At 31.4% G+C, this 13,521-nt stretch overlaps 1 protein-coding gene across 1 annotated transcript; it reads left to right on the top strand.

The window, feature by feature from the left end:
* The first annotated feature begins 3,253 nt into the window (after positions 1-3,253).
* On the top strand, positions 3,254-13,280 carry LOC114292064 (C2H2 and C2HC zinc fingers superfamily protein). The gene is made up of 5 exons (XM_028235973.2): positions 3,254-3,472; positions 3,644-3,708; positions 11,479-11,542; positions 11,880-11,939; positions 12,951-13,280. The coding sequence occupies exons 1-5, from the start codon at positions 3,328-3,330 to the stop codon at positions 13,058-13,060; spliced, it is 444 nt and encodes a 147-aa protein (XP_028091774.2). The 5' UTR covers positions 3,254-3,327; the 3' UTR covers positions 13,061-13,280.
* The last annotated feature ends 241 nt before the right edge of the window (positions 13,281-13,521 follow it).

Raw genomic sequence — 13,521 nt, 5'->3', positions numbered from 1 at the left:
CGTGTAATGTTAAAATTATTTGATATTGGATAATATTTTTAATAAATATATAATATTTGTAGTGATAAATCCGAGACAGTACCAGTACTAATACCAGTATATACAATACCAACTAAAAAATTGATTTCTTATCTGGTACGAGATTGACAACTTCCATATGTAACAACATGCAAGCAAGTGAACTGTAAATGAGCCTAGAAAAATGTGGGTTAGGGAGGTATGGAAAGAGACAAGAAAACAAAAGAGTGATTACCAACCACAAAAGGAAGTCATGGTTCTTCTCTGTGTGTGCATCTTTGCAAATCTTTCAAGTTTCTTTGTGATTATGGAGCCTTCCACATAAATCATAATTGCACCGGAGTGATCAAAAGACCAATACATTTTTTAAACTCTATGTACAAATATACATGTATTTACAATATGATGGTGTTTGAAGACTTGAATTTTGGTTAAAATAGTCAATAAAGACAAAAATGACTAAAATAATTAATAAAATAAAATGTCACATTTTATACATTAATCAATCAATCATTTTTTTTTTCATAACATTTAATTATAAAAAAATTCACAAATCATCTCAAATACAATTTCTTTTTCATCTTATAAAATAATTAAAAGGTAAAAAAAACAACTAGAATAGTCAAGTTTTCAAACGAGGCCGATATATAGATTATATATATATACATAGAAAAAAAATTAAATATCATAAAAACAATTTGTAATAGAATGATTTTTTTTTTAAATTTATATGTAAAATAAAAAGAGAATGCAAGATGTTATCGTACACACCCTCTTATGTAAGTTATTACATTTGTAGTGTTGATTACCACAAACGTCGTAATTAAATTTTTTACAAGTTATAACTAAAGAAAAAAGTTATAATCAAACACCACTTAGGATATAATTAAAGAGCTCTTCGATTATAATCAAAATAATATCATAATCAACATCACAATGAGCCATAACTAATATTATAATTTATATAACCAAATCATAACTAATAGGGCAAATTACATATACCCCCTCGAGGTTTGGCTAAATTACAAATACCCCCTGAGGTTTGAGAAATTATAAATTTCCCCCTGAATGCTATATTTGCATAACAAATTAGGAGGTAATTTGTTATGAAATATAAACATCAGGAGGCAAATTGTTATGAAAATACAAACCTCAGGGAGTGGGATGTAATTTCCGAAATCTCAGGGGGGTATTTGTAATTTAGCTAAACCTCGAGGGAGGTATTTGTAATTTGCCCGTTATTCATCAATCTGATGTAGGGTTGGGTTTCCGTTTTAGGGTGTTGTTCCAACCTATAAGGCTCACCATAAGTCTCATTTCGATGATTTAAATCGTTTTTTTTATAAAGTTCTTTGTTTTATCCTTCACAAAAAACAAAAAATAAAGTTGATTCGATAATTGTAGCCTTCAATTTATTGCTTTTGTCATCAAAATAATGGTCTATTTTCAAAAACGCACATCTATTTATTTTTTTAGGATAAATTATAAATACAATCCTTAAGATTTGCTTAAAATACGAATTGCCCCCATTTGGTTCTGGAAATTACATTCCATCCTTTGAAGTTTCTAATTTCATAACAAATGACCCATTTTATTAATAAATAATCAAGTCAATTAACAGTTGTTAATGATGTCATAAATATATTTTAATTAATAATTTAGGTAATTTTATTATTATATTAGGAATTTTGTTTTTTTAGTTAATTTTGTTAAATAAAAAATTGTGACAATGGATATTTGTAATTTTTTAAATCACAAGGGACAATCAGTATTTTAAACAAATCTCGGAGAGTGTATTTGTAATTTATCATTTTTTAAGACAAACGTCATAAATTGAATATATTACAATTATCTGATTGATTTAATTTTCTTTGTAAATGATGTGTTTGGGATGTCATAAAAAAGCCACCTTTTTTTTTTCCCCAAATATATATATTTTTATATTTAGTGATTTTTTTTATTTAAATTATGTCTATTTTTTTAACTTTTTCAGTTTATCTTGTTTAGACAAATCTAAAACGTAAATCTTTTTTGAAAAATTCCAAAAAAAAAAAAGAAAAGAAAAAGCCAAAAGAAACAAAAAAACATTCACTATTTTTTGCTTATTTTTATCTTCTCGGAAATTATTTTGAAATTTTTATTTTTATTTTCAATTTTTTTTGATTTATATCACCAAGTTGAATTTAAAAATTTAAAATTTAATTTTTTTTTTAAAAAAAAAAACATTCATCAAAGACGAGTATTAAAAAAAAAAAAAAAAAATCTCTAAATAAGTGAATCCCAACTTCCCAAGCCATTGACGGAACTGAACCACATCGTCCAAATCAAATATGGAATCAGAGAGTCTGTTGAGGAGGTAAATACTATACTCTCCAACTTATTCAAAAAAAAAAAAAAAAAAAAGGCAATTATTTTTTTTTTAATTTTAATTTTGTAACAAAATATATTTAAAATTTTAATTTTGTCAATTTAAATTATGATCTCTTAATTTTTTTTTCAATTTAAATTATTTATCTATTTTATTAAGTAAAATCAATAAAAAAAATTTAATCATTAAATTTAATATAAGTATACACAAAATATTTAAAATATCATTTTCATGTTTAAAGATTAAAATACTTAATTTTCTATGTAAATAGATAAAAAATAATATAGATTGAAAATAAAAAAAAAATTTAAAATTTAAATCTATAAAATTAAAAATTTATTTTGTTATAATTTTCAAAACCTATTTTTTTATAAAAAAATTTAATTAAAATTCCCCAACTTGATTGGCATTGAACTGACCATTTCATTTTAGGTCTTGTTTGGGAAGGTAGTTATTTTAGCTGGTTATTTGATTTTTTAATTATTTTGAAAAGTAAGTTAAAAATTAAATTTTTTGATTTTAAAAAAAAATAAAAATAAAAATAAAGAGAAAATATGACTCGAAAGATAATTAAAAATCAAAAAAGTTTCTTTTAACCTCTTAGCCCGGTTATATAGCAGCAAATTGAAAACTTGATAAAAAAATCAATTTTTTGGCTTTTTTTCATAAAAAAGTTAGCTTTTTGCAAAAAAAAGTTGACTTTTTAGTAAAAAAGTCAAAAAAGTTAATATTTTAGTAACTTCTCAAAATATCACATAATTGTATTTAAGAAATTAATTAACTTTTTTTTATAATTAATTTAATAATTATGAGTAAAAATAAAATAATTATCAATTAAATATGACATTTTATTTTATTAATTATTTTAATTTATTTTATTTTTAGTGAATAGCCAACCATCTTTCCTATAGTTACTCGGGAGAGAGAGAGAGAGAGAGAGAATGCCGTTGGGGAAGTATTACTGCGATTACTGTGAGAAACAATTCCAGGACACTCCATCAGCTAGGAAGCGCCATCTCCAGGGCGTCCAGCACCAGCGATCCAAAGCTCTCTGGTACAATAATATTAATAATAATTCCTTACGAGGTTCTCTCTCTCTCTCTCTCCCCAAAACCCTAGCACATTTACAAACACATACATACATACATATGCATATAATAATATATCTATTCTGCTGTATATAATCATCAATCAATCATATAATTCCGACTTCGCTCTCTTCAAATTGATCGCATATATTTTTTTTGTAATGAGCAGATGCCAATCAACAGTTTCATCCGGACTCCTTTGGGAGAGGACTCTGCAATCGCTTCCTCAGAACGGTACTTTTTTTTCCTTATTTTTTTGGTTGAATTTAATTACACTTTGGTTGTTCCATCCAAATTTCAATTTGGACCCTACTGTAGTTTCAATTGGGTCATTCTGTCCAAATTATAGGTTAAAATTAATAATTTCGGAACACTTGTGAATTTTCTAAGATATACATGCTCAAAATTAACTGAAATTTAGATGGAAGGAACAAATTGAAATTGGTCTTCCAAGTTTAGAGACCAAATGGTTCAAATTGAAACAAGAGGAACTGAAGTGAAATTTTGGTCAAACTACAGGGGTCAAAAGTGTAATTAATTAATTTTTTTTTTTTTGGGGGGGCGGGGGTGTTCATTTATTTAAATGTTATGATCCTAAGTCCCACATTGCCTAAGTATAGACTTGACCGGTTTTCAAGAGTTTTAGTGGATCGATTTAATTTTCTTTGTAAATGATGTACACGGGTATTAGTGTATCTCCACTTAAACCTTCAAAATTTGATATGTTAAATGTTTTTGAAGGCTTATGTGGCAAATTCACATATGCAATTTGACATGGAAGTTCTCCCAATGTGTCAAATCTATCATTCTATTATTTTTAAAATTTAAAATCTTTTATTTCTACTAATTAAAATAAATTTATTTTTAAAAGAGGTTTGATGTCATTTGAATAATATTTTATATTTATAAAATATTTTTTTAACAAAATTCAAAATTTTTATTCATTTCTACTTAAAACATTTTTTTTTCCCTTTCAATTTGGTGAAAAAAAGAAAAATTAGAGTACAATACATATTTAAAAATAAAATGACAATACATAAATATCATAATAAATCACATGCTATGATTGCCCCCCTGAAAATGCCACAGATGTTCAACCAAATCTTTTTGGAGTCGTGGATGTGATCCTCTGTTATGAATGTGCAAGTAATTTTGAATGAAATTTCTGAATTCTGTTGTATGTTCCCGTGACACCGCAACATCACCACCTCCATCCTCTATTGTATCATAATTGGTTGGAATGTGTTTACCACATTCATCTTCCACAATCATGTTGTGCATTATAATGCATGCCTTTATGATACGTTGAAGTATTTTACGATCTTTTTGTAGAATAATACAATTTTTGCTCCTCAGACATTTGACATGTATCCATACCCATAATTTCCATCTCCATTTGTATTTTCTTCAAATTCAACTTCTTTTCATCTTGCTCTTATCTTTTTTTGAAGAAGTTCCATTTTTCTTTCATCTCTTTCTTTTTTCTCATTTGTGAGTCTTTTGGTAGAGATCCACAACAGGGGTAGCTTCTTTGCTGACAGATTGTTTCATCTTCCTCTTCTCAGCCTTTCTTCTGGGTAATATAGCCGAGGGATCGTAAGTAGTGTTGTTGAAGTCATCTTCCTCAATATTTATAGGAGTGCTTGGATTAGAAGACAACGAATAACCAAAAGTTGAAAATTTGTATTTTTTTGTAATTGTCTTCACCACATTTTCTTGCAATTGCATCTCAACAAATTCCATGCATCATCCATGGTGAATTTTGATCCATAAATTTCGTTGTATAATTTTTTTCTTCAACAATCTGAAAAAATAAATAAATATAACTAAGATTAAATTGTAAAAGAAACTAACATTTATATACAGAATTTTACCCTGTCTTGTTCATTCATGCCGCTTTGATTTATGGTGATAATGGTGGAAGACATCCACAAAATTTGTTGACTGTTGCTTGAATTTTTTGCCATCATTGTGCTAACATTTTATGTGATTGAACACTAGTAAATTGCTTATGTTCATGATAGTATTCTCCCACTTGTTGCCAAAAAGCTTCAAATTTTTGCTCGTTCAGCATCTATGCTAGTGTTGAGCGATGAACTAACGAGAAGCCGATCTTCTTCCACGAACAATGTATTTTTTTTGGGGACTTCATCACTAGGATTTTCAGATATTTCAGCAGAAAACTGTGTTGGGTGGAAAAATATGGAAATTGAGAGTATGGTGAATCCATAATGTGAATGGTTGAAAAAAAATATTACTCAACTTCAAATTTATAGATATTATAATAAAATAAAATAAATAATTTTTGGTATGTTAAATCAAATGGTAATAAAGGATACTACCATTGGAGAAAGAATTAAAATTGAAAATTATTACCGTTGGAGAAAGAATACTACCTTGGTTAAAAAAAAAAAAAAAAAAAAAAATGAAAAGCCATGACATGATTCAAGAAAATGTGTTGTTCGTGTTTTAAATGAGAAAAAAAAGAGCCGTTGGAAGTTTCAATTTAAGACAAGAAAAAGAAAAAAGAAAAGTCATGAAGGGGACTTAATGTCAAAATTGGCATGAAGGGGTGATGCCAAATGCCAACTCAACATTTGGCATATCGGGTGGACTTCATTCTTCATGTCAAAATTGAGTTGTTGGACTGCCATATTGGATTTGGCATATTGGGTGGAGGTGCTCTTAGAGATTAAACAGATTGACTTGAGTAGAAAAACAACTCTTTTTAGCCAAGGATTCTGAGTATCGCAAACGGTTCGTATCATAAATGGTTAAATGTGAATCGGATCAAACAGATTGATCTCATTCACTACATAAATGCTTATATAAGCTTGACTAATATAAACAATTGGGCTCTCCCTTGCAAGCCCTTCTCTTTGGTATTATTGCGCTCACTTCTTTTTCAATTGTTTTGGATAATTGTATTGAATAAGTCTTCAGACAATTTGGACTTTGTCTTGTATTTTGTTGTTTCGTGTTCATTCTTTATTTTTGGAAATTAACACATTTTTTTTTTTACAAATTGCATTGTATTTGTGCTGGTTGTTGACACCCAATTGTTGTTTAAGGATTCATCGAATATTTTGGTGCCCTTTGGTTATATTCCAGTACTATTTAGTTGTTTTAGAACTATTAACAAATTTAATTTGATAAAAACTATCAATATATATATATATATATAATATTTTTTTTGTTGAACTTTCCTAAATGGGCTTGAAAAAAATTCTAAAATTTACAGTTAGTTCAAAACTGGCATTTAGATTAGTATATTCTGTCAACCAAAAGGTTCCCACTTAAGGTCAAGTAGTACCAATTATGCATAGGGGTCAAGGTTTATAAACAAATCCAAAAATTATAATGCAAAATACCAAATATAGTTGGAGAACAAACAAATGCAATTAGAATTGAACCTAGGACCTCTTGGAATCAAACCTCGGGTTGTTTTAGGAATTGACTATTTTAGTGGGCTTTTTAGGAATGTCGCTGGAATCAATGGAGGTTGCTGGAAAACTCGCTGGAGAAGTTATCCGGAGCTCCACAAAACCCTATGGAAATGGAGGGTGAGGCTAGAGATGTTCTATGGTTGCAATAAGAGCTCAAGAAATGGAGATGAAGAAGGATGAAAGATTGGGTGAAAAAGAAAGCAAAGAGGCTAGAGAGAGAATTGGCATAGTTCTCATGGATCTCCCACTTTCACCTCTCAAGAACCAATAGACTATGGAGATTTCTCCAATTGAATTTTATTTGTCCTCTCAAAGCTATGGGTGAGTGCCTATTTATAGGCTACTCAAAAGTTACCCCTTCGAGGAGGTGGTAACCAATCAAAGTTGAGCACATATGCAAGCATATGGAAGTACATGGGAAAAGATTCTCTCTAACCACTTTGTCCGAGGAAGTCGCTTCTCGAGGATCTCTCATTTATTTCTCTAGTCTAGATAACCTTGAGAATGATAAGGCCCTCGAGAAAGACACCAACTTCTTAGCGAATCTTTCTCTCTAATCCTCACCAAATAAGCCCTAGTGAATCCCTATTAAATGGGCCTGAGAGAGAGTCAACAAATTGGGCCAAAGAGGACCCAACAAGCTTATATCTCTAAAGAAAACCCAACAAGCCCATCCGAACAGGCCTAGACGATACGGGCATCTGAGAGAATTAACTGTTGCACTCTTGGAAAGAGAGATATCGTATTCAGAAGAGGTGAAACCCTCGGGGGAGATCCATTCTCCGAGGTAATTGTGTTGTTTTGAAAAGGTTTGGATCTATGAACCCAGAGATCTATTGAGCTTAGACTTGAAAGGGTTCTAAGCAGACCTATAGTTCTGAAGCATATGGCTTTAAATGAATTCATAAGCAATCTAGAATATTTGCGGGCTCGGAGTTGTTTCGAGATCGACGCATCATAACCATGAGTGTGGCAAGAGTCAAAGGACCCAATCTCGAAGATGGTGAGCTCAAAGATAAATTCACTCTTCGCTTAAACTAGCCTATACCCGGGTCTAGGTGGCTTGACTCAAGGAGTCTATGAGTCTTCACATTATTTCCCCATGAGATTAGAGAGAAAGGTTTGCTGAGAAGTTGGTGTTTGTCTTGCTATGTTACATGAACTAGGGTACGAGTGTCGGGTGCGGGTATGTATCTAGAGGTCGGACTCGACAAATCTCTAAATGAGGGATACGCGGGTGCGTCTTAAAAGTACTCAAAAATTAGACAAGGATACGTGGATATGGCTAAATATGAATGTGTCAAAAAAATATTATGTATTTTTTAGGTATCCCACTATTATAAAATATAAAAATTATTTTAGGCATAATATAATTTATATTATATATGATTATATATATATATATATATATTTGAAAATAGATGATTTATTATATATATATAATAAATAAAATAATAATTTGTGTGTATAATTATTTTATAATATAAATAATTTATATTATATATGAGTTATTTTATTATATTATATCCGATTTTTTGTTATCAGTTAAAAAGAAAGAAAAAGAGAGAGAAAGAAAGAGAGAGATGTATAAGGACGACGAGAGAGATGGAGAGAGGAGAAGAAGGGAGATCGAGAGACAAGAGAGAAGAGAGAAGAGAGAAGACGATCTAGATCGAAGTTGACAGTTGACCAGGTTCTCTCCTTGCTCTCTTCTATTTCGTTTCTTTTGCCGTATCCATCTGTAAAGAGCCTTATCCCGACCGTATTCCGCACCCACTTGTGTCGTGTCGTGTCGACACGGATACTTGCAAAATTCCAAAGGTTTCGTGTAACGTAACTTTCTTGGGGTCTTATCAAGTTAGAGAGAATCTTAACCTTAATTGGTTACCACCTCTTCGAAGAGGTAACTTTTGAATAGCCTATAAATAGGCACCCACCCATAGCTTTGGGAGGACGATTAGAATTTAATTGGAGAAATTTTCATAGTTCATTGGTCCTTGAGAGATGAAAGTGGGCGATCCATGGGAGCTATGCCAATTCTCTCTCTCTCTAGCCTCTTTGCTTTCTCTTTCACTCAAGGTTTTAAAAATCGGCTGCAACCGTTTCGTAACACTGTTACGTAACGGTTGTGGTGGTTACCGCCATCCGTTACGGCCGCTATAGTGGTGTGATGGAAATTCACATGTATAACGGCCGTTTCGGTGTTACGTAACGGCCGTAACGGTCCGTTAGACACTATTACACCCTTTAACAATATTTTGAATAGCTTCATTTTCTAAAAAAAAAAAACCAAAAGCTTACAAAAAAAGAACAAATTCTCAAGTGATTCAAACCCAAAGAAATTTTTTTATATGAATTCTTTTTCTTTATAATATATATTTTTTTAATTTATGGCACAATTTTTATTTTATAATTCTTTCATTTAATAATTGTGAATATTTTTTATTCAGTTAGTTCAGCTATTGGTAAAAAATAATTCTCAACATTTAAAATCAATTATTCTTAAAATCATTAACTATTGAAATAAAATGTAAAAAGTTTCTTTTATAGTGATTTGAAAATATGAAATATATTGGATCATACTTAAAAATTAATCAAAATTGATCAAAATTTATTTTAAACCCCTGTAAATGTGATTTTGAAAAAAAAAATTATGCATATCGATAAGTTTTCTTCAAATTGTGTGAAAAATAAAAAAAATCACCGTTCCGGTTACCGCAACCTAAGAAGCATGGGCAAGGACACGCGACACGGACACGCCGACACGTTAATTTTAAAAAAATGCAGGACACGACACGTGGAGGACACGCATGAAATATATAATTTTATATATTTATTATATGTTATATATATGAATATATCATTCAAAAATAATAAAAAATGCAATATAGCACTAATTCCTATAAATTTATATGATTTTTGTTTTATTATTGTATCTTAAGTTGTTTTGTTCAAACTTATAATTAGTTTCACATATGTATAATCAATAGACACATGTGTTTAAACAATTGACACGTGTGCCCTCCAAGTGTTCAAAGAGTGTCCGGGTCTTTAAAAATATTTTAAAAGTAGGACACGTTTTGAAGAGTATCGGACACGTGTCCTAAGAGTGTCCAAAGAGTGTCGGTGTCCGACACGGACGCGACACGGATACGTCACATTCTTAGAAGTGTCCATGCTTTTTAGACCGCAACCGTTACGCTACAGCCTTTACACCTTGCAACCGTTACAGCATCACCGCAACCGTAACGGCGACCACAACCGCTTTTCAAAACCTTACTTTCGCCCATTCTTTCATCCTTCTTCATCTCCATTTCTTGAGTTCTTATTGCAACCATTGACCATCTCTAGCCTCACCCTCCATTTTCATAGGGATTGTTGGAGCTCCAGGAAACTTTGGGTGTGTTTGGTTTGGTTTGGTTTTGGGAAATAAATTTTCAAAAAAGATTTTGGGTGAGAGTTTAGAAATTTTTTTAGTTTGCTTGGTTGTATATTTTTGAAATAGTTTTGGAGTATGGAAGTTTGGGATGATTTGATATTTTGTTGTAATTGAGTAGATGTGTGTGAGAGAAAAAGTGATTGAGAAGGAGAGAGGAGAGATAAAAAGTGATTGATTGATGTGTAAGAGAGAAAAAAGTGATTTTGGAATTTTTTTTCCAAAATTACTAAACCAAACAAGCTCCGGCGATCTCCATTGATTCTGGCGACATTCTTGGACCTTTTTCATACAGATTTTTACGAAAAGACGTGCAGAAAAATAAAGAGAAGAGGTGACTTTTTTGTAGTGACTTTTTGGCTGTTGTAGGATGTTCCCAAAATAACCTTATGTTAATGTCAAACTTCTCTAAAACAGTTTAAGCCATTAGAGAGGGTGTAACTTAATTGCCTTATATCTTGAACAAGATTAGTTACTAATAGATTGCCCATATGGGACTAGCGTCCGCGCGCAAGATAGAGGGAGAGAGGTTGTGTTCTTCAATTGTGAGTTTTGAAAGTAGCTATCATGATATCCTTCACCTAAGACCCTAGCCACTTTGATGCTTTTCCCTTGTTTTCTTGTTCTTCATCTTCTTTCATAATCTTTCTTTTGGTTGATACATCCCACAATAGGTTGTATTCACCTTAAAACTGTACTTTTTCCTCCAATTCATCTACATTGATTAGAACTATGTTGATTGAAGAATTGAATGACCGTTTGGAACAACATACATGCATTCTCCAATTGTCATTCCCTTAAAAAAAATAAGAAAGAAAGAGAGTTGTGTATATCTATAATATATTCATTGCCTATGGTCTATTTCTCTTTATGGATTTTACTTAGTTTGGAACTACTTTTGTTATAGTTGCTGTGGCTTGATCTTAAGTTAGGCCTTATAAAAATGGTGCACATCAGTTAATTGCTGCATGCTGATTCATGGCTAGTCAAATTATGTTTAATGTTGAACTATTAAATTATTCATACTATGTACATAATTATTAGGGAAAATTTACTTTTGTGATACTTGGATTGGATTATCACCGTCACTTATTTTAGTTTTTCTCTTCTCATACTTGAAAGGGATCATGCCCGTATGGGGATTCTTGTAAATATTTCCACCCCAAGCAAAACTTAGGCGTACCAGGTAATTCATCTGTTCAATCCTCTTCTATTCTTTTTTGACAAAAGGTTCTATCCGATGTTCTATTAATCTCATGGCCCAAAACTACTTTACTTGATGCTCCTAAGGTGTCTTCAATGCTTCTGGAAATCTGAACACACATGCTTTCTAGGGATATCTTATAACATGTGGCAAAGGGCATTTGAAAAATATTTGGTTTGCCATTTCATTCGAATATAGAGGTGCATGTGTTTTTGTGTATACAAATATAAAATATGTGCATATTTAGTTTTGAGGAGGGAACAATGATGATTTATTCTTAACATGTAATTTTACCTGGCGTTTTGTGAAAAATTAACAGATAACATTCAGTCACCACTTATTCCTGAGAGTCAACTAGCTGGAGGACCACCTTTTCCAGGCAAGTATTAGTACTTCTGTTGGTGTGAACTATTTGGTGTCTGAAACTAAATCTTTAATGTCATTATTTGGAAAATGTCATGTGTTAATAAGTCAGTTGTTATTATCTAAGCATGGCAATTTTCTAAATGACCCACCAACATGACTCAAAATCGACATGCAATTATGGGGGTTGGATTGGGCTTATCTGAGTTCTTGTCATAACCAAGTTGATGCATTTAGTGTGTATACAGGTTAGGGTCGTAAGTGCCGACACATTTAACTTGATTTGACCAAATATTTAATTGTGTCATATTAACCCATGTAACCAAAAATATGTTTAACCCATTTAATATATCACTATTACTATGTCACTTTCCTGGAATTGGATTGTAACATAATTTTATTTTTTTGTATATTACTAATTATTATAATTAGGGTGACCATTGGTTTAATGGTTAAGACTTGGCCTAATAACTTCGAGGTTATGGGTTTAAGTCTTGGAACCACTACTTTGTGCATTATGTCAAAGCTTAGATGTGTATTCAATATTTTCCCTCCCAAACACACATTAATGTGTACTAATTGGGCGTTGTTTTTTTACTAATTATTATAATTGGGTGATAAATAAGATATAAATTGATGTGTGGCACTGGCTTCACGGGTAAATTAAAAAGGTTATACTTGTGGACACAACCAAACTTGTTTATTGAATGGGTTACATGAGTCATGCCATGCCATGTATAATAAATGGGCCATGTCAGGGTTAAAGATTTTAACACGATTAAAAAACAGGTTGGCTTTTGCTTGGCCCAATATAATGTAATACATCGTGTGTTGACAGGACAAGAACACTGGCTATTCCTACACAATTGCCACCCTTATTATCAAATCAAGCAGTACAATTAGATGTTTTCATTTTTGTTTCAGATGAGTTATCTGTGATACTTACAGCTTCATTTTTCTTGTTATATTCTTATTTGGGTATCAATGATTTTGCTCCCACTGCTTATTTGCATCATTCTGATTGCAGGTGGTGTGGTCGGGGAAGGTATGGGAATTTCACTGGGTAATCTACCTCCATCATTGAAGCCGCCCCCAGAGGGTGGATATCCACCATTTCCCTATATCGATTGGGGATAGCTCTGCTGTTTTTATTTTACTTACTTTTATTTTTTTTGTCACTTGCATCAATCCTTTGTCTCTGCAAGACTACTTTCTTTTCAGTATGGTTAGCAATGGCATTTCGTTTTGCAGTGCATAACATACAGCTAGTTGTAGATGAAGGAACACTCATGTATGTTTCATTTTAAATGGGTATGTCGCTTACCCTATAATTTATGTTGGAGTTCTTGAAGTGAAATTCTCTTCCATCCACTCGGAAAAATTGTAGCCCAAAAAAGTATCCCAGAAAATATCTGGTCTATATATTTCATTTTGGGTTAATTTTGAGTATCCCAGATGAAGGAACTCTCATGTATGTTTCATTTGGAAGGTTGAGCCAAATGCCTTTTTTTCTCTTTTGCGAAACACAAAAATATGATAAAACATAGTGCACATAAAAATAAAATTATGCCAAGAATCCCAGATTACACTTGGTGCTT

The sequence above is a fragment of the Camellia sinensis genome, chromosome 5 (genome assembly GCF_055761805.1).
Source record: "Camellia sinensis isolate YWXY chromosome 5, ASM5576180v1, whole genome shotgun sequence".
In the NCBI taxonomy this organism is placed as follows: Eukaryota; Viridiplantae; Streptophyta; class Magnoliopsida; order Ericales; family Theaceae; genus Camellia; species Camellia sinensis.
This window is presented reverse-complemented; position numbering and strand designations above follow the sequence as displayed.

What these genes read in the sequence shown, in the direction of transcription:
- LOC114292064 (XM_028235973.2), top strand. Translation starts at nt 3,328, where the DNA reads ATGCCGTTGGGGAAGTATTACTGCGATTACTGTGAGAAACAATTCCAG. An exon ending in TAATAATAATTCCTTACGAG is followed by an intron (nt 3,473 to 3,643) that starts GTTCTCTCTCTC and finishes TGTAATGAGCAG; the next exon opens with ATGCCAATCAACAGTTTCAT. An exon ending in GCAATCGCTTCCTCAGAACG is followed by an intron (nt 3,709 to 11,478) that starts GTACTTTTTTTT and finishes CATACTTGAAAG; the next exon opens with GGATCATGCCCGTATGGGGA.